The sequence below is a fragment of the Neolamprologus brichardi genome, chromosome 15 (assembly GCF_056152115.1).
Source record: "Neolamprologus brichardi isolate AB-2024 chromosome 15, ASM5615211v1, whole genome shotgun sequence".
Lineage (NCBI taxonomy): Eukaryota > Metazoa > Chordata > Actinopteri > Cichliformes > Cichlidae > Neolamprologus > Neolamprologus brichardi.
In genome coordinates, this window is record NC_142118.1 from 6099130 (window position 1) to 6122097 (window position 22968).

Genomic DNA, 22968 nt, shown 5'->3' on the forward strand with positions numbered 1-22968 from the left:
TCCGATGTTGATTGATCGTGTCTGCTGGCTGCGAAGATTACCGAGCTACGTCTTACGTCACTAGAAGGGAACTCCGTTTTAGGTAAAGTGGACACCGTCACAAAATTTTGAAAAAATGTGAGTAAGTAATTGGCTTAAGATTCTCGGAGGACAACAAAAACAACGAAAAACATATTTTATAGTCTAACTTACCAGTTATAGTCGCTGATAATGACTGAATTATATAATGACTACAGGCTCATGGAGTTGGTAGCAAGGTTATTATAATTAAAACTAAGAATTGAAGTTACTTATAAACCAATTATTTCTGTAAACTGAAATAAAAATAAGAATTAGACTTCGAAGAAATTAAAACTAACAGAAACAATAATTAGTTTTTTGCAACAATAAAATTAAATATACAGGAAAATTCTTGCACATCTGTTTATTGAACATGGCAAGTCCACCACTGTAGGCACATTAGCTTCCTGTCACCTGTGTTTGGATTATAGTACCAGTTGTCAGCCTCTCAAATCTTGATCCTGACAATTGTAACTTAAAAGAAAAGAAAAACTTCCAAAAACTGGCAGGCAGCGATCCCAACAATGACACGTGTATTTGCAATCACTTAAACTCAGATCTTCCTGTTAAAATGCAGTTTACACAAAATCACCAGTTGCATCTTTTTCACTTATGCTGCTCTTTTCTCATCTTCCTTTAACTTACTGGGCTGTTAGTAGTCAACTGCAATCTTGAGAAACTTTGATGAAGCACAGGGCTTTTCATTTTTCACAGTAAACATAAAATGATTTGTTAAATATTTTTTACATTTAAGCCAAGTCAAAAAAAAAAAAAACCTGTCATAACTGAGAAGCTGTACTGTGCCATAGCTGAACTCAAAAACAGCCTATATGTTATATAATGTTTAGATGAACACAGATGCATTAATTGGAGAGAACAAACCAAGCTTAGGACAAGCAGATATTTTGTTAGTGCATTTTGTGTTTTCACTGAATCAAACAAATACACAACATAATGCAGTTAACAGCTAGAAATGAGTGTAAAGCAGTTGTATCCTTATATATAATCTGAGGTTTAGGCACATGTATGCAGTATACAACTCTAGCACAAGCATAGATCAGGTTGGTTTATGTCTTCTCTATGTTCTTCACTACAGTGCAAATGTTCAGTTTCAAATACTGACAACAAAACAAGTGCAGTTTCTAGAGGACAGAAGCTGATTAAGTGTTCAGCAGTAGGCACTACCAACAGGATATCGGCATGTCTCCGCTTAATGTGTCTGTCCTGTGGATCATCCACTTTCGCTGACATATAGTGAGTTTGTAACGAAGAGAAAAAAAGTCTTTGTTCACAGCCAGCTGGATTTCTCCTCCTCAAATTTCTGCGGATCGATGAAAGGCTTGTCGATAGATTTGATCATCAGTTCGCCGCAGTATACGCACTCGGATGCGACGATGTCATCAATGTCCGATTTTATCTGCTCACGGCTTGTGCCCGCAGTGGCCTTGCCCAAGCTTGACGTGTCACCCTCATCCTTTGGTGCTGGACGGTGGCGCGATTTGGACGATTGTGTGGTTGCTGCCAGCTTTTTATGAAGATCCTCCAGGCGATTCTGCTTGAAGGCCGACAAATGAGGAGTCACTTCCTAAAAAAAACGTAGAAGGAGAAAAAAAAAAAGGTCAGAGGACATATTCAGAGTCGATAATTTCCAGATTGATTACTGACTGAATTAAATAAAAAGTGAAATATTCCTGTGTGCAGCAAGTTACCTGCAACAGGCAGTCATTGTGGAACATGTGCCCACAGAGGAACAGATAGAAGGGCCTGTTGAGCAATGGGAAGTCACAAGCAGCACACTTTTCTTGGGAATCCACTACACCATACTTGTTCCTCATTTCCTGTATGTCTTCCCTAATACGTTTTGCGCTCTCTGTGGCCTCTTCCATTTCCTGCTTCAGCTCTTCAATGTGCTGGTTGTACTCCTCCAGGGAAAGGCAGATGGCCTCCTGAGAAACCATGATGAACAGAGCATTAAGAACCTTCATTTGAAATAGTACACTATTTTGTGTCTTTGTGAATGCAGATGCCAGCCAGTATCACCCCATCTGGATACTCATCACCTACTACAAATAGAAAGAAAAAACTGCCTAAAACCTTGCCCACTGCTTAAAGATTCTACTTATGAATACACAGAATGTGATTACTGAGATCAGGTCTCACCCGACCGCTCAATTTACTGTAAAAACACACACACTGAGGGGGAAAAAAAGACAGGAAAGAACATCCTACTTATTACAGACCTTAAAGTGGTCGATGGTGACAAAGTCTGGAAAGAAAGGAAGGATGTCTTCAATTTTGAGCAGGTTGCAGCTGGACAGACAGTTCATGGCTTTCTTAACATCTTCCTCCTTCTGCACCACATGCTTGGCGATTTTCAGCCAAAGCTTTTTCCTCAACTCCTCATCATCCTCTGGGAGGTCAGCGCAGGACTTGGCCAAGTCCACGTCTACCTGCGGACAATTAAAAAAACGACAAAAAACAGTGCGACAATTGAAATCGCCAACTGCTGTCTATAATTTTGATCATCTGGAAAAAAGAAAAAAAGTGACACAACATTTCAATGATCTACATATGTTCACCGCTTCTTTACGAGCACTGCTGATCCATTAATATACATTACTTACTTCTAAAGCAAGATCCACTGCCTCCTCATACAGTTCCATAATCCTATAAACCAGCACACAGGCCTGCCTGTAGCCATGCTCCGCACACAGCCTGAGAGCATACTTGAGATCGTAGTGGATCTCTGAGGCGTGTGTGCCTGCCTGCTCTAGATACCACAGCAGAGAGTCTGGTTTGTACTTTGCATAAAGCGACAGCAAGTAGTTATGGATGGCCTCCTCTGTTACCATCAGCTCATAAACGCAGAACTCCATGTAGCGGATGGTCTCATTGATCTGCTGCGTGCTGCCCATCTGGCTGTAGTTCATCAGAGCTGGGATGAGCTTCTTTGGGTCCAGCCTCTTGCCCATCTGAATCCACGCGTCCACCACGTTTTTGGGAATGTGCTGCATGAGCACCGGGGAGAACTTGTAAAAAAGCTTTTCGTCACAGTGCTTGGAGAGCACATCCAGAGCGGCGCTGTACTCGTCGTGCTGGCAGTAGTGGGATATCACTCTCTCGTAGTCCTGCATGACGACTGAGAAGTAAACCATGTCGTCCACGTTGCCGTGGCTGGCCAGCAGGTCGTAGATGGTGGTGCGGTTGTTGTACAGGCAGTCTCTGTGCTTGGAGCTGCCAAGGAACTGACGAAACTCGTCACGGGTTTCTTTGAAAATGACGCTGTTGCCGTCACTCTCCAGCTGGCCGAGGCGATTCAAGTAGAGCTCAGCTAACCAGGTGACCAACAAGGTGATCTGAGTTCTCTCACTGGGTTTGAGATTGTTTAGCTTCTTCAGTAAGAACTCCTTTAAGGCCTCCTCTTGTTTGGCTTCTATGAACTTGAGAGCAATCTCTTCAAAATAGTTCTGTGTTTGTGCGTAGCACATGGCGCTCTCCAGATAGCGTTTATTCTGGAAACAGTGCTCAGCCTCCTTTGCCAGCACCATGTCCATACACTCAGGCCGATCGCGACAGTACTCCTTGGCCAGATCAAATTTATTCATGCTCATGTACATCTGCCAGACATCCCTGGACTCCCGCTGGATGTGATATCGAAAAACTGCCCGCTCAGTGTAGATCCACACCAACCCGCCAACTGGGTCTTTGATCATTTTCTTGAGGCTGCCAAATTTATCTGGGAACAAGTCCTCGTAAACCACTTGCCCGTTCAGAGTGCAGATGGCCTTAACTCGGTCGTGAAGCAGGAGCAGGAAGTGGAACTGTGTCAGCACAATGGAGATAGGCTTGTTTTGATCAAGGTCAATGTCTGGAGTGTATTCCCACACCTGTTTGTGAAAGAGGAGATGTGGAGATAGTATATGACACATAAAGACAGCAAGGATGAGATATTACTAAGAAAAATGTTAAAAAGTTTTCACACATGCTGACTGACATTTACCTGCACATCACTCAGCAGGGAATCAGGCCTGACGTAGTCGAGCTGACCATAAAGAACTCCATTACCCATCATCCAGGCGAACGCCTTGGGGGACGTTCGCAGCTTAGGGGTGTAGAAGGTGATCTCGCTGTGTCCCATATTGACTGGGAACTCCTGGAAACTGGGCAGCAAGTCCTGATTTTGATTGAAAATGGAACTGAAGCCTTGCTGCTCCGACCCCTCGGCTACCTTACCCACAAACTGGAACAGGCGTTTGCGTGTGGTAGCTATGATAAAGTACTTGTTCTCCAGGCCCCGCTCGACCTCCAAACAGCAGACTGGAGCAGGTTTGCCGTCCTCCTCCACAGAGTGAACCTACATCAGGATGTTATCAATTATATCAAGAGGAAGAAATGAACTACATCAGGATTTTCTTCTGTTTCCACAAGTGCATTAAATGTATATGCTTATAATACAGTTTGAACAGTTAAAACGTACAAAGCAGATGTGGCTATCGTGTGCTAAATAGCAGACGTAATCACTTTCTCACCTGTCTAAAGTATTGATCTGGATTGGTGTTAAACAAGCTGCCCTCATTCGCAGAGATCTCTGCCTCAAAAATGATGCCTTGACTCGTGCCGACCAGGATGGGTCCTGTGCTGGTCTCGTTGCCCAGCAGCTTGTTCCAGCCCACACTCTCGATGAGGTGGCCTCTCCAGCGGGACAAACTGCGCACCTTCTGGGTGTTCCTGTTGAGGTACAGACACTCACTGGTGTTCAAGCTGATCAGCAGATGGGAGCCTGTAACGGGAAAATATGGAGGAGGTTATAGCTGTTGTTAAGCAGTCATAACTGTGACATAGCATTTAATGATGATGATGATGCTTTATAGATTGATGCACTGCCAGACATTTTTTTCTAATTGTGTTATCATATGAAACTGTTGTCTTTATCCAAGTTCAGACTTGCTGCTAATATTACAGCACTTATGTATGAATGCTGAATCACCTCAAAAATACACAATGACTAATCAAAATCAATTACTTCTCCAATTATACAACAATATATAATCTCTGCATAATCTATAACAACATAACATAGCACTGTCTTGCAGAATGTTCGATAGTAATTAGCAGTGCATTTATGATGTATAAACAATATTTTGAAAACTATTATGGTTTATCTCACCTGTTGGGTCCAGGAACAGTCTGTGCACTTTACTGTCATCTTTCCTTCCTAATTCAGTCTGGTTGGGTTGATCTGGTTTTGCTAAGTCAATCCTACACAAAAGAACAATAAAATGGAAAACCTTAGTACAATATCTTGAGACAGATGAGCTGAATAATACAACTGTCTTAACAACAAAGTTAGAACGCTGTGTAAAAATGTGAATAAAAACAGAACACAGCTAAACTAAAGCAAGCGTAAACACAACCTGACAAATGTTTAAAACTAGGAAGATTGTGCCCATTGTGAATTTGAGGTCTGAAAAAAACAGAAATGCTCTAGCCATCTATTTTCTTCTGCATATCCAATTCACAGTTGTGATCGGACTGGGGCCTATTCTGGCTGTCACAGGGCAAATGATGGAGCAGACTTTGGACAGGTGACCAGTCTATCTCTGTGCTGTTGCAGAGAGACATTCAGTTTAGGGTCCAACATATTAACCATACAATATCTTCTAAACTTAGGCCTTACTTCTTTCAGGAAGACGATGCTAAGCATGCCATACGTCATTGTTCACATATTCCACGGGCATAGCTGTGTAGTGACAGTGTGTGGGAGATTAAAAACACTTTTCAAACGAGAAGTCCATGAGCTGCTGTAAGCAGATGAAATTCAATGCCGAGCACAGATGATTGATTGACAGTTGATTTCCCAACAGCATCAGCTCCTCTCCCACACTGGCAGAGCGTTGTTTAAATGAAAGATAATACAGCAGTGTGGTAAACACGTCCCTGATCCAAAACACTTTTGATTTACATTTTAAACTGCACCTCCATGTTTTTACAAAATGGGTTAATGACGGTAAATTACAAAACAAAATAACAAAACCTAATGAAACTAATCAAAGCCATACAAACAGCAGTGAGCGCTTGAACTGCATGTCATTGTGCTATTTGCCTTAGCAAGGTGTCCTTTCCCAGACTCATGCACAGCTGATTGTTGCAGACAGCCAGATGATTTATCTTCTCAGGTGGGGTGAAATCAATCCTCTGCTTGTTGAATATCGGCTTCTCTTCTTCAAGCCTCGCGTTGACAAAGCCTAACGTTGAGAATATAAATGTCTGTATCAGCCAAATATTTCCCACTGCATCTTAGCACGGAGCTTTAAAAAAAACGAAGAGGGCGACCTACCAGAATGGGTTATCCCGATGTTGGTGCTTGACAGGCGGCTGTGCTGCTGCGCACTTTGCCGGATGTTTTGAGAATCCTCGTACTCATCGAGAATTGAAGCCATGGTTAAAAGTGCCTCAGCTCACTTATTGAATGGATTAACAATACAGGACAGGAGCCAACCCTAAAGCAACATGGGGTGGGAAAGAAAACCTGCTAGCAGGTAGCTAGCCAGCTAGCACAAATTTACCCGTTAAAGCTGCAGTAACGTATTTCCTTTCTCCGCGTGCGTAAAGTTAAGAACAAAAAAGCACAACAGACGCGTTTATTCTGCAGCATTAACACACGAAGAGAGGAAATTTCGATCATTCGTTTTCTCACACCAGCTAACTTAGCTTCCGCGTACAGAACGCAGGGTAGACCGTGATAATCAGGTGACACATGGAATCATGTGACCACTTTGACTGCAATGCTACCTTGTAAACACCAGGGAGCGTAGTTCGTCCAAAAGTGATTGTATTTAGACGCTTAGAAGAAATATAAATAAATCCTGAGCGCTTTTGTCATTTACATGTTGTTTAAGTATCGGATACTTTTCATTTTTAACTTACAGACGGCAAAGAATTTGTATATAATATTTTCTCCACAATGAATGTCTAATATATATGGGCTTTATTAAAACAAGCTAATCTATATATCTATCTAATAGAGAGAAAAGCTGAAAGAAAGCTGTTGTTATTGTTCTGTCAGTAGGCGTGTCTATGCAAATCACAACCTGTCTGAGCACAGTGGTTGCCCTAAATACGTCCCACCCCGCACATGTTGCTCCTCAGTCGTCCTTCTACAGTCAGTCTGGTGGTATGTGTCAGAGAGAGAGGTAACCTACGGTATCTAGTGTCGCTGCGACCGGGACGGAGAAGAGTTTGCATCCAGAGGTTTAATGTTCGGCTCGACATGCCACCTCACATGGATTACTTTTACCACGAGTCCCGAGTCCCATCTGCGTGCGGGCTGACCCGGGAGGATGAGCTCGATCCCGCTGTCATCAGCTGTATGCTGGTCGGAGACGGAGCCGTCGGGAAGACCAGCATGATCATCAGCTACACCTCCAACGGATATCCGACAGAGTACAAGCAGACAGGCTTTGATGTGTTCTCCGGTGAGTGATGATTTTTAGTTTTTAATGACAGCACAGATTTACATTGAGTGGCAAGTTATGTTGGAAGTGGAATGGCACGAGAGTGCACGAGCTGCATGTTCTGATGTTTGAATTGGTTACTGTGTTTACTGTAAACTGACTGACTGATGTGGTTTTTAACAGGTCAGGTCCAAATTGACGGATCTCCTGTCAAAGTTCAGCTTGTGGACACTGCTGGCCAGGTATGAATGCCTTTACACTTGAATCAAGAGTTTCATTTAAGGCTGACACAAAATACCAAATTATCCACTGATGAGACACCCTTTTGAATTTAATGATATGAGCTATGAAAGTACAGACCGTCACATCCCTGCTTAACCCACTGTGTGACTCACTGACAGGATTTCAAACTGAATGTTAATGGCGTATCTTTATTTAGTGACTCAGACTTGGTGCTCACTTTGATCGGCATTAACCCTCGCTCTGTCTCCACACAGGAGGAGTTTGATGAATTCCGCGCTATGTCCTACGCCCACACGGATGTCTTCCTCCTGTGCTTCAGCATGGTCAACCCCACCTCGTTTCACAACATCACCAAGAAGTGGGTACCAGAGATCCGTTCTAACAACCCGACTGCTCCCATCATTCTCGTAGGGACTCAGTCCGACCGGCTGCTGGACGTAAACGTCCTCATCAACCTGGACCGATCCAACGTCAAGCCGATTCTGAGCTCCCGGGCCCGGAGCATGGCGGAGAAGATCAGAGCCACGGAGTACATAGAGTGCTCGTCACTCACGCAGAAGAACTTAAAGGAGGCTTTTGACTCCGCCATCTTCGCTGCCATAAAGAACAAAACGCGTAAAACCAAGAAGAGGAGGTTTTCTGACAGGCGAACCAAAGCGTTCTCCAGGTGTAGCTGGAAGAAGTTCTTCTGCTTCATCTGAACTCCTTGTGATTGTCGACCCTGTGGGTTGTGGACAGAACCTTGTTATTTATTTGATTCTCCTACTTTCACTTCGATCACATATTCAGTATGTGGCAGCGTAGCACTGTTTCCTTTTTTTTAAAAAATGATTTGGCTTATTTTCAGTGGGATGCCAAATGGGGAAACAAAAGACACGATTGAGAGCACTGAGCTAACATCAGCAGTGACTGCAGAGAGGATTCTGGGTCGTTCTCACATTGACCCGGGACAACAGTATTGTTTACATTACATTTACATGTTTGATTTGGTTCACGTAGCCTGCGCCCTCTTGAGAGGATAGGACGGTGTGAGCTGACACTTCAGTGTGGGGAGATGAAGAGATCAAGCTCGCGCAGGCACAGGGAGAGAGAAGAGAAAAGACCAGGTCTTCATGTAAAGCTGTGAATTTGCATGGTGCTCTGCCTTTTAATGTAGGCATGTGAGAGAGATAGAGAAACGGAAAGTGTCGGGTCTGTGTTTGAGCAGATGGGCGTTAGCCACTTCGCTGCTGTGTTCCCACTGCCTGACTGCACCAGCGATTTATATGCAGCAGCTGTGAGTTCACCTTGCTGTGTGAGCTGCTGCATTCTTACCTGCGTGCAAATCTCCCCAGGCTGGTTTTTCTGTTGCTATTTTCTGTCCTCCCCATTTAAGGTCAGCTGATGTGACCGGTGTTTATTTCCTGATGCACAATTGATAAAGAAAACACAGAGGGAGATTTTGTTTGTGACACATCAAGTCGGGCCGAGGAGCTAGTTTGTAAATCTCCTCGTCTTAAGGTGAAAGGTTGCAAGAGACCAGTGACCTTTGGCTTTTTATTCCCCTCTCCTCATCAATCTGCATCTGTGAAAGCTAGCACTGCAGGGATCCCGACTTCCTAACACCAACCATCTTCATCCCGGCTGTCTTATTCGCCTCTTCTTTGTTTTGTTGGCTCAATACGCTGCTTATCTCCTCCTGTGTGTACAGTTAGGGGTTGCTAAACAGCCTCAGTGTGAATGCAAGTGTAAGGTAAATACACTTTAAAAAAAACAAGCTTGTACCTGTGACAAATGTGTAAGAATGAAAAAAACTTACATTTGCACTCCAGTGTTTTGTTATCTGGTGGTGTAAACTTTTGTATATTTTGTTATGCTTCTCGTGGAAGTCGACTAAATGTTTAAACTGTTCTGTTTGTTAAAAACAGGTCTTATCGTCGCGCGTATGTTTATGAAATATCACACGAGGCACGAGTTTTAACAGGATTAATGTACACTACAGATTTGTTATATTTTGTATCATTACCAAATCACCATTAATCTTAACCACCTTCTGCTCTAAAGCTGTGTGTCCTTTACATGGAGTGATGTGATGCCAATAAATGAAGTGAAGCTCATCTATCTTCTGTGTTATGTATATATATTTTTTTAAAGTTGTTAAACAGTTGTTTATGTAGCGTGATGCGAAGGAAAACTTTGTAAAAAGCCAAAGCACTGCTCTCTGCAGGGTGCCCGAAAGGTCCCCAGGATCACACCGGGTAGTTTTCCTGAACCACCCTCAGCCCAAACATATGATAAACAACCTCTGGGCTCCAGCTGTGCGTCAGCTCGATCAGTTCCAATGCAATCCACATGACTGTTAATGGGTACTAGCAGTGTCATGCTGTGACTGATTGCCACATCTTGATTAGGCCTTTTTCCAAAATGACACGGGAGAGTGACATTTGGGAGAGAGTGACTGAATCAAATGCACTGATTGAGAATAAACACTAGCAGTGGAGCACAGAACATTGATTACAGACTGCATGCATGCTTTTATCTGAAAGGAATCTCTTGTACTCGTTTTTAAGCCCGAGCTGCAGAAAAATAAACATGGACGGAGTGTCGCCGAGGAAACTGAGGGTGAACATGACAGAGGAAAGCATGAGAAGTGCCTTTGTTCAGAGCAGTGAGCGAGAGCATATGAAAACGCGTTCACCCCAATACTTCAGAAATCTGTTTGCCATTAGTCAGTGGGCAGTCCGTCATGTGGAAATCTGTCAGGGTTCTGTTTGAACGTCTGTTATTGATAGGGAAGCGCGGGACATCTCACTCTTGGCCTACTGACCTCATGCAGTGGAGAGGTCACAGAAGGGAGCTGGTGTTTTGCAATCTGACAGCGTGACAGCGCTTTCACACATGAACTCTCGGTAACCAGCTGGTGTTAGCCATGACCACTGACAACAGTCACAGAGGTCCATAGAAAGATTAAAGCTGCTCTTACAAATAATTCCATATGAGCAATGGTTTAAATGATGATCTTGTACTGTGTGGGTGCTTTTCAGTGACAAACACAAAGCTTTATCATCCAAATCAGTGTTCACTATTTCAACCTCCCACAGTTTAATATTATGTATGGCGCTAAAGACTCTAAAAGGTGACTGCATGCTACCTGCCCACCTTCAAACAGCAGCTAAAGGCAGCAGCTGCTGAAAAACATAGCAGAGCATTTATATTAGCATGGCGAGAGATACTGCCAGAAACTAGCACCTAATAAGAAGTGTGATCAAAACATTGGGAGAACTGGTCCATAAAACTCAAAAGCCTTACCTGATACAGGTGTGGCCAATCCCACATTTAAGGTTCTTACAGTCTCAGTCTTATTTTCTTGCTACGATATATGACTATATCACTATATCACAGTCTAAGACCTTCAGTGTGCGCACATGGCACTTTTACTTCAACCATGTTGTTTATTTATTTTAGACTGTATTGTTTGTTTTCTTTATTAAGGTGCTGTAACATGATCATTTCCCTTGTGGGACCAATAAAGTTTCTGCCTACCTACCTGCCTGCCTAACTACCCCTTTATCTGAAAAAAGAGATCTATGATCTTTTGTATTTGTACTTGTGTGCTTCTGGGCTCTGAATCTTCTCCAGTGTGTCAAAACTGCAATCAATAAAACATGATTTTCATTTTCAGGAAGTGGATCAAATTGCAGGCAAATCTGTCGGTCAACAAAGATTGCGTTGATATGACTAACAAAAAAAAGGAAAAAAAGACAAACCCAATACAAAATCCCTCCTGTGCTGTTGCGATTGCAAGCTGACACAGACTACAGATATTATTGTTAAATCCTTTATTTAAACAGGTGTTTTCATTGAGATTGAGATCTCTTTTTTGAGAGACACCTGTGTACAAAGACATATGCAAAAATGAATAAAACAGGTGTTACGCATGATCACAGTTTAATAAAAACTTGCAAGAGATATAACCTTTTTAAAATCAGAGAATGTAGCTTTATAGCTTTTCATGGCCTGTTGCATTTAGACGACATCATCATTTTTATATAAGCTGCAACGGTGAGTCAGAAACTAACAGTAAGAAATTATGAATGAGGATTTGGGTCTTAATGTTCTTGAGAAAGTGGTTTTTAGAAGTGAGTTCAGATGGTTTCCGGAATGTTCTCCCTCACGCACTTCAGGATGTTAATGTAAGACGTTTGTGCTGACATCCTTACCCTGATGAATGTTGAAATAACGACAAGTGAGCTCCCGCTCGTGCACCTCACCTGTGGGGCTGTTTTGGAGCTCCTGCTGTCTTTGAATAAAAATTGGTTGTAACAGGACACCCAGCTCTCATCGCCGGGCGGTTACCCTTCGTATGAACCTTCAGGTCAGTTTGAAGCAGATTTTGACACTGCCTCTGTTCAGACACCACTTTGTGATCACACCTGGTGAACGAGAAATACATAAAGCCTTCTGAAATACATCATAATTCACTGTAATATCAAAGATCTGTGACACTTAACTTGTAGGATAGCTAATGGAAAGGAAATGTACTGATATGCAGTGGCCTAGATGTTAATCAGTCCTCTTTGAGTCATCGAATCCATTAGATAAATGACAGTACAGTATTTTTTAAAGATTGACATATTCACAAGTGTATTCTTTATAGCAGTTAAAGTAAGAATTACTGCACAGTGATTACGATACAAATAGAAAGTCAGCAGGAAGAAGCAGAAGTTGAAAACTGAATGGAAAGCCCAGAAAAGCCTGTTTGCAGTATGACTAATCTCACTATTGTGAGGGTTATCTTAATATCCACCAAGGTTTTTCCTTCTTTTTGTCCGGTAGCAGATTTTGTCAAGTACAGCACATTTTGAAATGATTTTATTCAGATGTCTGCAGTAGATCTTGCTGTTGCCGCTTCAAAGCTGCATGCTTTGCCTCATGTCGTTCAGTAATTGTTAATTATTTTATTCCTTAGATTTTGATACGTCTGTGATATTTGTAAGACTGAGGAGCCCATAGAGTCGTCTGTGCTCTAACGCTTGCGTGTAATAATGAGAATCGTGTTATGCACCGAAGATGAGACACAAAAGGAAGGCATGAGACTGAATAGGAACATTAGAAGGCATTGTGATGGGAAGGGCCTGCTTTAAGATAACTCTTTATTGTCATTGCACAGTCATACATAGTGCAGTAGTACAATGAAATTGGAAACTGTCTTATCCAGGCGCCTGCTCGATATGAAGGTGCCAAAAGCCCAAATACTATATGTTTCTTTCAGGAGTTGGTGGAGAGTGTGTGTGCGTGCGTGTTCGTGTGTGTGTGTGTGTGTGTAAGGGCAGCTGTAGGTCAGAAGCACTATGGGTTTTAACATCTTGAAGGGTAGCAGACCTCAGTCGAGGCAGGCCGTGAGACTCCTTATCTCATCCAGTGTTATTTATCACTCGTTCTTTCCTTCTTTTCTTCTTCAAAAAGCTATGATTGCTTTCCAGTCAGTCATTAAAAGTGAAAAATGTTCTGCAAAGTCCTTCACTATAATACAAAAATCATGTCAGAAGTTTCATCCGCTCGCCTATGCAAGCAGAAACACTTAAGAGGTTGCGTAGTATTGATTGAGCAATCGTCAAGGCCATGCCGGACAGGTTCCAGGTTCCCAGGAGATCCTTGAACTGTACCCTTCTTCTCCTCCGCCCTCTTCTCTCTTCTCATCGTTAGTCATCTTTCTTTTTTTTTTCTCGTCCTGTCAGTGAGGGCTGGTCCGCCTTCCAGGATCCCCTGCTTTTAGCGATTGTGTCAAAAGTAGTCAACCAGCTCTTCCTCTGGCACTGAGCCAGTTTCACTCAGGTTGGTTTCACTGTAGTCAAAGCCTGGCAAGGAAGCCTGGGAATCAGCAGGTGCACCAACAGGTCTGCCTAGCTGGGGACAAAGCCTATTGGCTCACCGCTGCTCTTCCTCGGTCATCCAAATTGGCAGTTTGAACTTGGCAGTGCTTGTAGTTTCTCTTTCACACAGACAGAAAACTGACTGTTGTGATTATAATTGTTTTCTTCTTCTTCTTTTTTTGCTCCTGTTATTGTTGCCTTTGGTCTAAATTTTGAGACATGTGCATGACAGAGTTGCATCGTTCTTAAACTCAACAAGCTATTAAATGCTTAAATTACTATGGTAATCATTGTTTTCCGTGCAGTATCTATATTGATGTGTTTTGTAGAGCAAAAACAACCTGTCAGTCACATTCAGTGTGCAGAACACTGCATTGAAAAAAAAAAAACAACTGCCAGTTTCGATGTCAAGCAAAGCCAATAAGGAAAGGTCCCAGTTCTCGACTCTGGCTGTGCCTGGAGGCAACAACGATAATTTCTGTCCCACAGTCAACAGCACAAGTTCCGCTCCATGCATATGCATGTGCTGGGCTTAATATTCATGTTGGATAGTTGAGTTATACCTGGGTAATAATACACGTGAGCATTGCTCCTTTTGCACTTGTCATTTCTATAGGCACGTGAGCCATTCAGCTCGTTATCAAATGCAACTCTTTCTTTCTGTTCATGCTGAGTTTTAACCTGCAAGTGAATCTGCAGCTATCAAGAGGGACAAAATGACTTCAGAGTGACCATCAACAATCACATATGATCAAAGGAGTGTGCATATAAAGGTGCACGCTGCTTTTGAAATGAGATGATTAGCACTTCAAATGGGCCTCATCACAAGGCTCGTTATTACCACAGACGACCCTCAAACACCCAGACACTATCGCCCCTTCACAGCTCAGGACAACAGCAGGACACTAAAGCTGTGACAAAGTAGCAAAATCAGTATTTTTATTGGGTTTTTTATGTAGTGTAAAAGAAGAAAGGCCTGCATGTAATGTGATGCTGTTTGTTCACTGCATCCACATCCATGCTGTGACATTTATTCTTTATCATTATTAAGCAAAAGGGATTTTCTTGACTGATAGCAAATATTCATAATGAAACAAAAACTTCAGCAGATAATATAAGGCTCCGAGCTGCAGCGCTCACATGGAAACATGGCATGGAAATCAACTTGTAGATGAATAATTAATGCTACAATAAGCAGAGCACGCTATGTGAAATTCTCAGTGCCAAGGTGCTCAAAGCTGAAGTTTGCACACAAATTTATGTGAGTCATCTTATGTGATACTACTATGCTGTTGAAATAGCACATCCTAATGTTACACCCTAATAAATGTTTTATATTTGTGTGTATATTAGAGCTGCAATAAAGAAATATCAGCAGCTCTGTATCAATCGAAAAAAAGGTGCCAAAGTAAGTATTTTCATATAATACTCAATTACAGGCAACAACAGTCTGACCAAACTATGACTCACATACAGTACAAGTGTAGTTTTCATGAACAACATGAGTAATCATTCACAGTATAAACTGAAAAAAAGCAGGGGAAGTCTTTACTTTAGTAACTTTCACAACCTCCTTCAGCAGGAACTGCCTTCATCTCAGGTTTTATGCTTCCAATCTAGTCACCACTTGGATAAGAACATTTTTTAAAATCTTTTCTTTGCTTGTTTTCATGAACTTGTTGCATATACCAGAGGGCAACAGCCACCCTCCTCTAAGCTTCAGGTCATGGTGGGCTGTCCCGACACTCTTCTGTAAAATGTTTTGATAAAAATCAGAATTCAATTTTGTTCTCGGTGATTCCCGGGCATTCAAGGTAAAGCAGCCGCAAACCATGATGCTCCCTCCACCATGCTGAACAGTTCACAGGAAATCTTCCTCAAAGTGCTGTTAAACACATTTGATTGGACAATATAGTGAGAAACTGGGACTGTTGTGGAGGACCACTCCAATAAGCTGAACTATATTCTGCTTGATGATAATAATAATAATAATAATAATAATAATAATAATAATAATAATAATAATAATAATAATAATAATAATAATAATAATAATAATAATAATAATAATAATAATAATAATGATTGGCAGCAGTTTGTTACACACTAAAAGAAGAGTGCAACAACCACACTGAATAATAATACTGAGAAGAAGTGAAATCAGCTTATTGGTGTGGACCTCCACAACAGTCCCAGTTTCTCATGTGGCCCTTTGGGAAAATCAAGTACCCGTCCCCGAGTTAAGTTTTATGTTTACTTGTTTATTTTTCCACACTTAAGATATGCTGAAATGTGTTTTTGTCATTTTTCAAGAGAAGTTTGGGTTTCTTTTATGTCTTTCATAGGACAGAGAATTAGACAAAGAAGAAGCTGGATGCAGAAAGACCCACCTCAGAGAAGCCACAGCCCTGCCTTTTTTGTATTATGGACACACAAACATTCAGGTCTAGCTTTTGTAGGATATTCCATTTTGGATTGTCACTTTAATGCTTCTTTGAAGATCCTCTTAAAATTGCTGTGATTGAGGCATGGTTTGCATCAACATGTCTTTCTTGCGAAAGAAAACTTAATATACGAGAAAGGTCATGCTTTGTTTACAGGGAGGGCCAAGCTTCACAAAACACACTTCCTAAAAAGGGCACAGGAGATCAATTCTAGCTTGCACTCGAAGTGATCACTCAGTGTGAACAACAAACACATGAGAAGTTTGAGCACACACCTTGTATGTTATTAGTTTAGTCACACTGCCATTGTCTACACTTTGGACTTGCACAGATCTTAATCAGAAGTTAGAGGGGGGTGGGGGGCTGGAGGCATCAGTGACACAAAGAGGGGATCAAAAGAATAATTCACTTTTTAACTGTATTGTTAATAAGTGCTTATTCTGTCTATGTATGGGTCTTATTTATCTCAATCAAAACAAGTATAATGAGTCTGTTACCTTTCCATGTTACCTTTGGGCTAGTAGAAACTAGTCCAAAAGTATTGGGACACGTTATCTAAGTCTTCAGTGAAACCACACACTTTTCTTAACTGTTCCCACGAACCCAGAGAAATATGAGTCAGTCAAGTTACATCAAAACTAAGCCAACTTAAATGAAAATTAAACCAGATTTAATGAATAATCAATGGTGAAACCCTTGTAATTACAAATGGTTCACAAGGTGCTTCCCGGGGGAGACACACTGAATACTGACAGCAGGAAGGCGTCCTAAATTGCACATTTTAAATCATTTTGTTATTTGTGCGTAAAGATGAGCTCATGTGTTGTATGTGAAACCAGTCTCCAGTGCCTAAACTTGTATCTGTGATGAAATACACATGCATTCGAACCAAAGTCTTCACTGAGTAATCATTTACTCAGTGCCACACTCAACTGAATAGAGACTGAAGATGAGTGAGCCTAACGCCTGCTTTCCAATTTGAAAAGAGTCTGTGGTTGTATGTGAGACTGATCGTCTTGCTCGGCGACTGTGACTACATGAATCATTATAAAGTGTGAATACACACTGGATGTGTATTAAACCAGCCACCAAAGTGTTTTCCAAACTTTTGTGACAAACTTATAGAAAAGGCAACATACAGAGTGATGGAAATGTGATGATCTTGCCAGCGTATTAAACAGTATTGAGTAATATAGTGTCAAATGAATTATAAGTAACTGATACTAACGCGGGTTTGTTTTTATCTTGCTTATCGAGTCGCATCTTAATCTGTAGCAAAGCTGGAGATGGAGCAGACAGATAAATAGAGGCAGGACTACATCAGTGTTTTAGATTCAAATCCTTAAAAAAAGTGACAGTTAACTTTAGGAGGGAATATGATAGTCATTTGCATATGGGAAGTAGGCAATTTGATTGGATGTGAGTCTGTGAATTGGGTGTGTGCGCGTCTGGGAATCAAGGGGGTGAGGTGTTCTCACAGTGGCGTTGGGGGATGAGGAGAGGAGGGAGGGGGTGTTGTGACATCCACATATGATGGCAGTGAAGCAAGTGAGAGCGCGATGCGAGTCAACACAACCCTCATTGTCCCAAGCCCCCTCGTTGACAAGTATATTGATGCGCACAAACAGACACGCGTGTACAGATACCACTATGTGCACATGTAGTGTTAATAGAAATGCAAGAATATAAACAAAAATATAGGTAAACCTACATGTAAACGCTCACAGTCCCCAGACTTGGAAGGACGGGTTTGACAAGACGTGATGTGGTCTGGAAGGTCAATGACAACAGATAAATAGCTAGATTGTGCGTTTCAGTCACTCTTTCTGTGAGAGCAATATGCTGTGTCTGGACTTGTTCAGCAGAGAGTGACGGATTACTCACAGAAAGTAAATCGGCTTACTCAAGATGTTTTTGTGTCACCGCCATCACAAAAGCACGTCTACGTGTTTGGGGCATCTTTACAATGAAGGTGAAAAAGAGATGTCAGAAAACAGTGTATCAGTTTCTTTCTGCCTAATTGGCTGCTGTAACCTCAAGTGTTTGCATATTTTTGGAGTAAAAGTGGTAACACTAGAAGAACTATTTTGTACTGATTCCAACTTGAGACTTTTTGTTTTGTTTTTAACTAAATAATGCCTCTGTTATATATATGGGGAAATGTGTATTAAACCAGCCATATGGGTGGCTGTACCTCAGGTGGCAGAGCAGGTCAGCCACTAATCAGAAGGCTCCCAGGCTGCCTCCTGGCTGCATGCCAAATATCCTTGGTCAAGATACTAACCCCAATGTTTGCCTACTGGTGGTGGTCAGAGGGCCCGGTGGCGCCTGTGTCCGGCAGCCTCCCCTCTGTCAGTGCACCCCAGGGCAGCTGTGGCTACAATGTAGCTTGCCATCGCCAGTGTGTGAATGGGTGAATGACTGAATGTAGTGTAAAGCGCTTTGGGGTCCTTAAGGACTAGAAAAGCGCTATCCAAATGCAGGCCATTTACCATTTATATATATAGAATATTATTAATTATTTTTGTCCTTCTACATGCCATGAGTGCTGCAAACTGCAGTTACTGGAATGGCCACTTGTGGCTGCTTCCTAAAGCAAACAAGTAATCTTTATTTATGAAATCGCCTTTTGGTCACAAAGTACTGGATATAAAACAGGATAAACTAAAAATGAAATGCCATAAAAAAAGTTGTAGATAAAAAATAATTAAATTATTTCAAGTATCTAGAAAAAAGACAGTTTAAACAGAAAGATTTTTAACAAAAGAAATGTTCGAATTTAAACTCTTAAAAAAGGTTGAAGTCTCTGTGACTAATTCACCAATTCTGTCTTTTAACTCGCTTGAAATGTTTTTTGCCTCAGTAGGGGCGTGGCTGCCTTCCAGGTGGGTGTGGCCACCTTTTGCTGTAGTCAGCATGCTTCAGCCCGACAAATTCAAATCACTGAGTAGGACCCATGTTCTTGCTTTTTGGGACATTTTCAATGCAGTGATCGGACACATACTGTAATGTTTCCAGTTGCACTCACAGTAGAATAGAATAGAATAGAATAGAATAGAATAGAATAGCCCTTTATTGTCATTGTACATGCACAACGAAATTGTGGGTGCTCCACACAAACTGTGCAGAAATATAAATAGTAAGACAGCAGGAATAACAAACATGAGAGATATGTAGAAACAGCAGGAATATAAAAAACCCCCAAGATGAATATATATAATATGCTACTAAGTTTCCTGCTAAGTTTATTTTTATCTATAATTACTTATCTATCTGTTACTTACCTAGTCATTATATTGGTGTTTTTATCTTAAGAGAAAATTAAACCAAGTTTCATTGTACCATGTATAATGACTATAAAAATCATTCATTTATAAAAGTTCACAAACCAGTGGGTGATGTCATAGTAGCTTATTAATATAATCGAGACTGTACCACAGATAACTACGGAGCCCCGCAGGAGACATGGGAGAAAAAAAAATTAAGACGGACTTTTGCGAGATCTCGTGAATGTAGTTGTGTAAACGTCAGATACCTGCTCTGTTTACAAGACATCCCATATTTGCAAAAGTGCTCCGATGTTTTCGGAGATCTGACACCCACTATTTCGAAGCTAACGGGAGGTCGAGACCTACTACAGCCGGGAGGAACACCGCTTTCCCGGCACATCGTGCCTCAACCTCCCGGTCGGCTTCGAGCTGGCGGCCTCCGAAGAATGCGGCTAAAACTTTTGCGAGATCTCGCAAAAGTTTTGCGAGATCCCGAGTTTGTTTTGCGAGATCTCGCAAAAGTCTGTCTTAATTTTTGTTTCTCCGATGTCCCCTGCGGGGCTCCGTAGATAACAGACATGAGAAAGCATTAGTGTGGTTTTTTTTTTACTGTGGAAAACAAACTTTTATTACCACTAACTGCTACTGCTACACTGTAAATATGTTTCTTATTCCCTTGTCTTTGGGTTTAATGCTCTCATTGTGTTCTTGTTGACTTTTATTTCACCTCATGTGTATACGTGTATACACATGTCATCTGTTGGAATGACAATAGAAATACTTGAATCCCTGAAAAGAGTAAAAACCAATTTTTTGATCTTCCTAAAAAACCTACCTAAAAACAAAGAAAAAGAAAGCAATTAAATTAAAGTGCAGTGACATGGAAAAGTATTTGTCCACTTCTTGGGTTCTTTTTTTGGAATATTTGTCACACCCACATGTTTCAGATCATTAAATAAATGTTAATATTAGTCAAAGCTAACTCAAGTAAATTCAGTGCTGTTTTTAAATGATGAGTTCATCTATTAAGGGGGAAAAAAGCCTATCCAACCTATCTGGGCCTGTGTGAAAAACTAATTGTCCCCTAATTCTAGTAAGTGTTTTTTCTGCTAGGGAGCAGCACCAGACCTTCACACTAACACCACCATGTTTGCCTGTTGGTATGATATTATTTTTATGAAACGTGTTAGTTTTATGCCACGTGTAACGGGACTGAAAGCTTACAAAAAGTTCAGTTGTTGTCTCGGCAATCCACAGAATATTTTTCCAAAAGTCTTAGTGATCATCAAGATGTTTTTTTGGTAAAAAAACAAACAGACGACCCTTTGGTTCCTTCATGGTCAGCAGTGGTTTTCACCACACTTAGACAACATAATAGGTTGGATAGTTTTTTTCGCCTTTGATGAATAAAATGAACATTTTAAAACGGCATTTTTGCATTTACTTTGGTTATCTCTGTCTAGTATTAGAATTTGATTGATGAGCTGACAAGTGTAAGTGTGACAAATATGCAAAAAAGGAAGATGAAAAAACCAAGAAGGGGCCAAATACTTTCCACAGCACTGTATGTACGGTCACGTACAGATGATAATGTTTGAAAAACAGTGCTAAATTATTCACGTCAACACGAGACCAGTTGTATAAAGCAGGTCTGTTGACAACAACTGTTTATGTCAAGAAAACAGGAGGAGGTGTAAGCTGTATTTTAACACTGACACAAAGACCCAGCAGAGCTAACCACAATGTCTCATCAGCTCCCTGTGGTGGGGGTTGGTTTTATCATGTTTGAAGTCGTGGATCTCCTGCTAGCAAAGTTGTTTGTATACAGACTCCAAGTCTCCCTTTTCAGATACACAAGTCTGTTGGGCCAGTGTGCATGTGTCATGTGTTCATGGTGACACAACAGAAATGTGCTGCGGGGCTTTCCAAGAACTGGCTCATGAGACAGCCTCCAGGATGAACATCTTCTTAGTGTTGTCTCCAGAGGATGAGTCTCACTTCAGCAACAACAAAAAAACATTTCAGGATCATTTTATTGGAATTTTGCTGTCTTGTTGTTAAACAAATATTAATCTTTCTATTTCTTTTGCTCAACAATATCTGAGCTCCACACAGAAATGTTCTACAGTTTAAAAGCCAACCATTTTCATTGTAACCTTAATAGCGTGGGAGTGAATAAGAAATTCCGATATTTTGTTTGAGGAAACTTTCAGTAGCTTCCTTTCTTCCCCTTAACTCCTCGTCCGCTCGTCCTTTGTGTGTCTCAAGCCACTGTTATGTCACTTTGCATGCCACTGCAGCACGATCACCGTGCGGGTATTTTGGAAGAAATGACGGAGTGTCTTCATAATTCGCATCTTTTTGCAGCAGCTGATTACAGAGCAAGCATACCTCTCAGCGTTACACAGTGATGGGCAAAGTGACACACATATGCGCATGCCTATCTGGAATCGCACATGAGGCGAAGAGGCCCAGAGTATTTTTCATGCTGGGATGAGTCACAGTTAAGACTGATACAAAAGTTAGGGATGGAAATTAACACCAGGCTTTCAGATGAACAATAAAAGACGTACAGCTTGGTAGGGTTGTTTGCGGCCCGCTTTTTATTTGTTTTCAATTTATTGCTGTAATATTTTATGCAAACCACAATAGCTGTGACTGAATGACTGGTCACAGACAGCTCGGCACCACTGAAAGTGAAGATACTCAGCAGCTGTCATCGTACAGCAATGGTATATGACAGATGTGGGAGTAATGGAATGAGGATGCATACGCAATAGAAGGATAATCAGATCACTTATTTCCAGACCACTAAAAGCACAAACCTACCCAGTGGATTTGAATACGGCAGTTTAGGCCTGCCTTCGTCCACACACACAGTATTACAGGCCTGTATGCACTCATAACAATGGTTGGCTCTTTTCAATAGAGGATGTGTGTTTTAGCAGGTAGCTCCCTGCTGTCAGCTCCCCCTGACAGACCTGTAGAGCAGGCTTGTCTTTCTTATCTGCTGCCAGCTGGTCTGACAAGAAGTTTGTCTCCCTTACCTCATGTACAGGTGACTCTGCAAGGGTGTGGCCTGAGAAGAGCCTGTTGCTTCATTGCAGATTTTAAAACAATGATTTTTTTTCTTTCTTTCTTTTAAACCGAGTGAATGGCAGATTACAAAAGCTCAAAAGAAGGGAGTCTTTTTTCTGTAACTGTGCCAAAAGGCTCAATCGTCAGCTCATCAAGAACTACAACTGCAGCAGTAGGCAGGCAGGTTGACTGAAGTGATAGAGTGAGCCTGAGGAAAGAAAGAAGGCAACACCAGACTTTCCTGTTCAAGAGAGAAACTAATCTCTGTGCAAATAAGAACTGAAAAGAAAAGTAATGACCATGATGGAAGCTGTCCAAACCTCCACCGCTGTCACACCTTCGGTTGGACTGGTGGATTAAATGAATATCAGTGAACATGTATAAAATCATAAGACAGTGTCCCCATCACTTCTTGGGGATCATCATATTATTGAGGATCTCACTATAATTTTTACTCAAAATACAAGTGGCTTATATACATAAAACTGAGTTGAATTGAATGAATTAAAATTTAGAATAAAATAATATATTGATGGGTTCTATTCAGTCAAAGTGGGCAGAATGTTAT

At 41.4% G+C, this 22968-nt stretch overlaps 2 protein-coding genes across 2 annotated transcripts; one reads left to right on the forward strand and one right to left on the reverse strand.

Annotated features, from left to right (window-relative positions):
• Nucleotides 1–419: 419 nt before the first annotated feature.
• On the reverse strand, nucleotides 420–6822 carry vps18 (VPS18 core subunit of CORVET and HOPS complexes). The gene is made up of 9 exons (XM_006793060.3): nucleotides 6398–6822; nucleotides 6164–6305; nucleotides 5228–5319; nucleotides 4590–4840; nucleotides 4061–4414; nucleotides 2685–3947; nucleotides 2301–2510; nucleotides 1770–2006; nucleotides 420–1645 (listed from the first exon to the last, which is right to left on the reverse strand). The coding sequence occupies exons 1-9, from the start codon at nucleotides 6498–6500 to the stop codon at nucleotides 1349–1351; spliced, it is 2949 nt and encodes a 982-aa protein (XP_006793123.1). The 5' UTR covers nucleotides 6501–6822; the 3' UTR covers nucleotides 420–1348.
• A 342-nt stretch (nucleotides 6823–7164) lies between these two features.
• Nucleotides 7165–9857, forward strand: rhov (ras homolog family member V). Its single transcript, XM_006793061.3, has 3 exons — nucleotides 7165–7535; nucleotides 7698–7756; nucleotides 8012–9857. Exons 1-3 carry the CDS (start codon nucleotides 7196–7198, stop codon nucleotides 8456–8458), a joined length of 846 nt encoding a protein of 281 aa, XP_006793124.3. The 5' UTR covers nucleotides 7165–7195; the 3' UTR covers nucleotides 8459–9857.
• Nucleotides 9858–22968: the final 13111 nt, after the last annotated feature.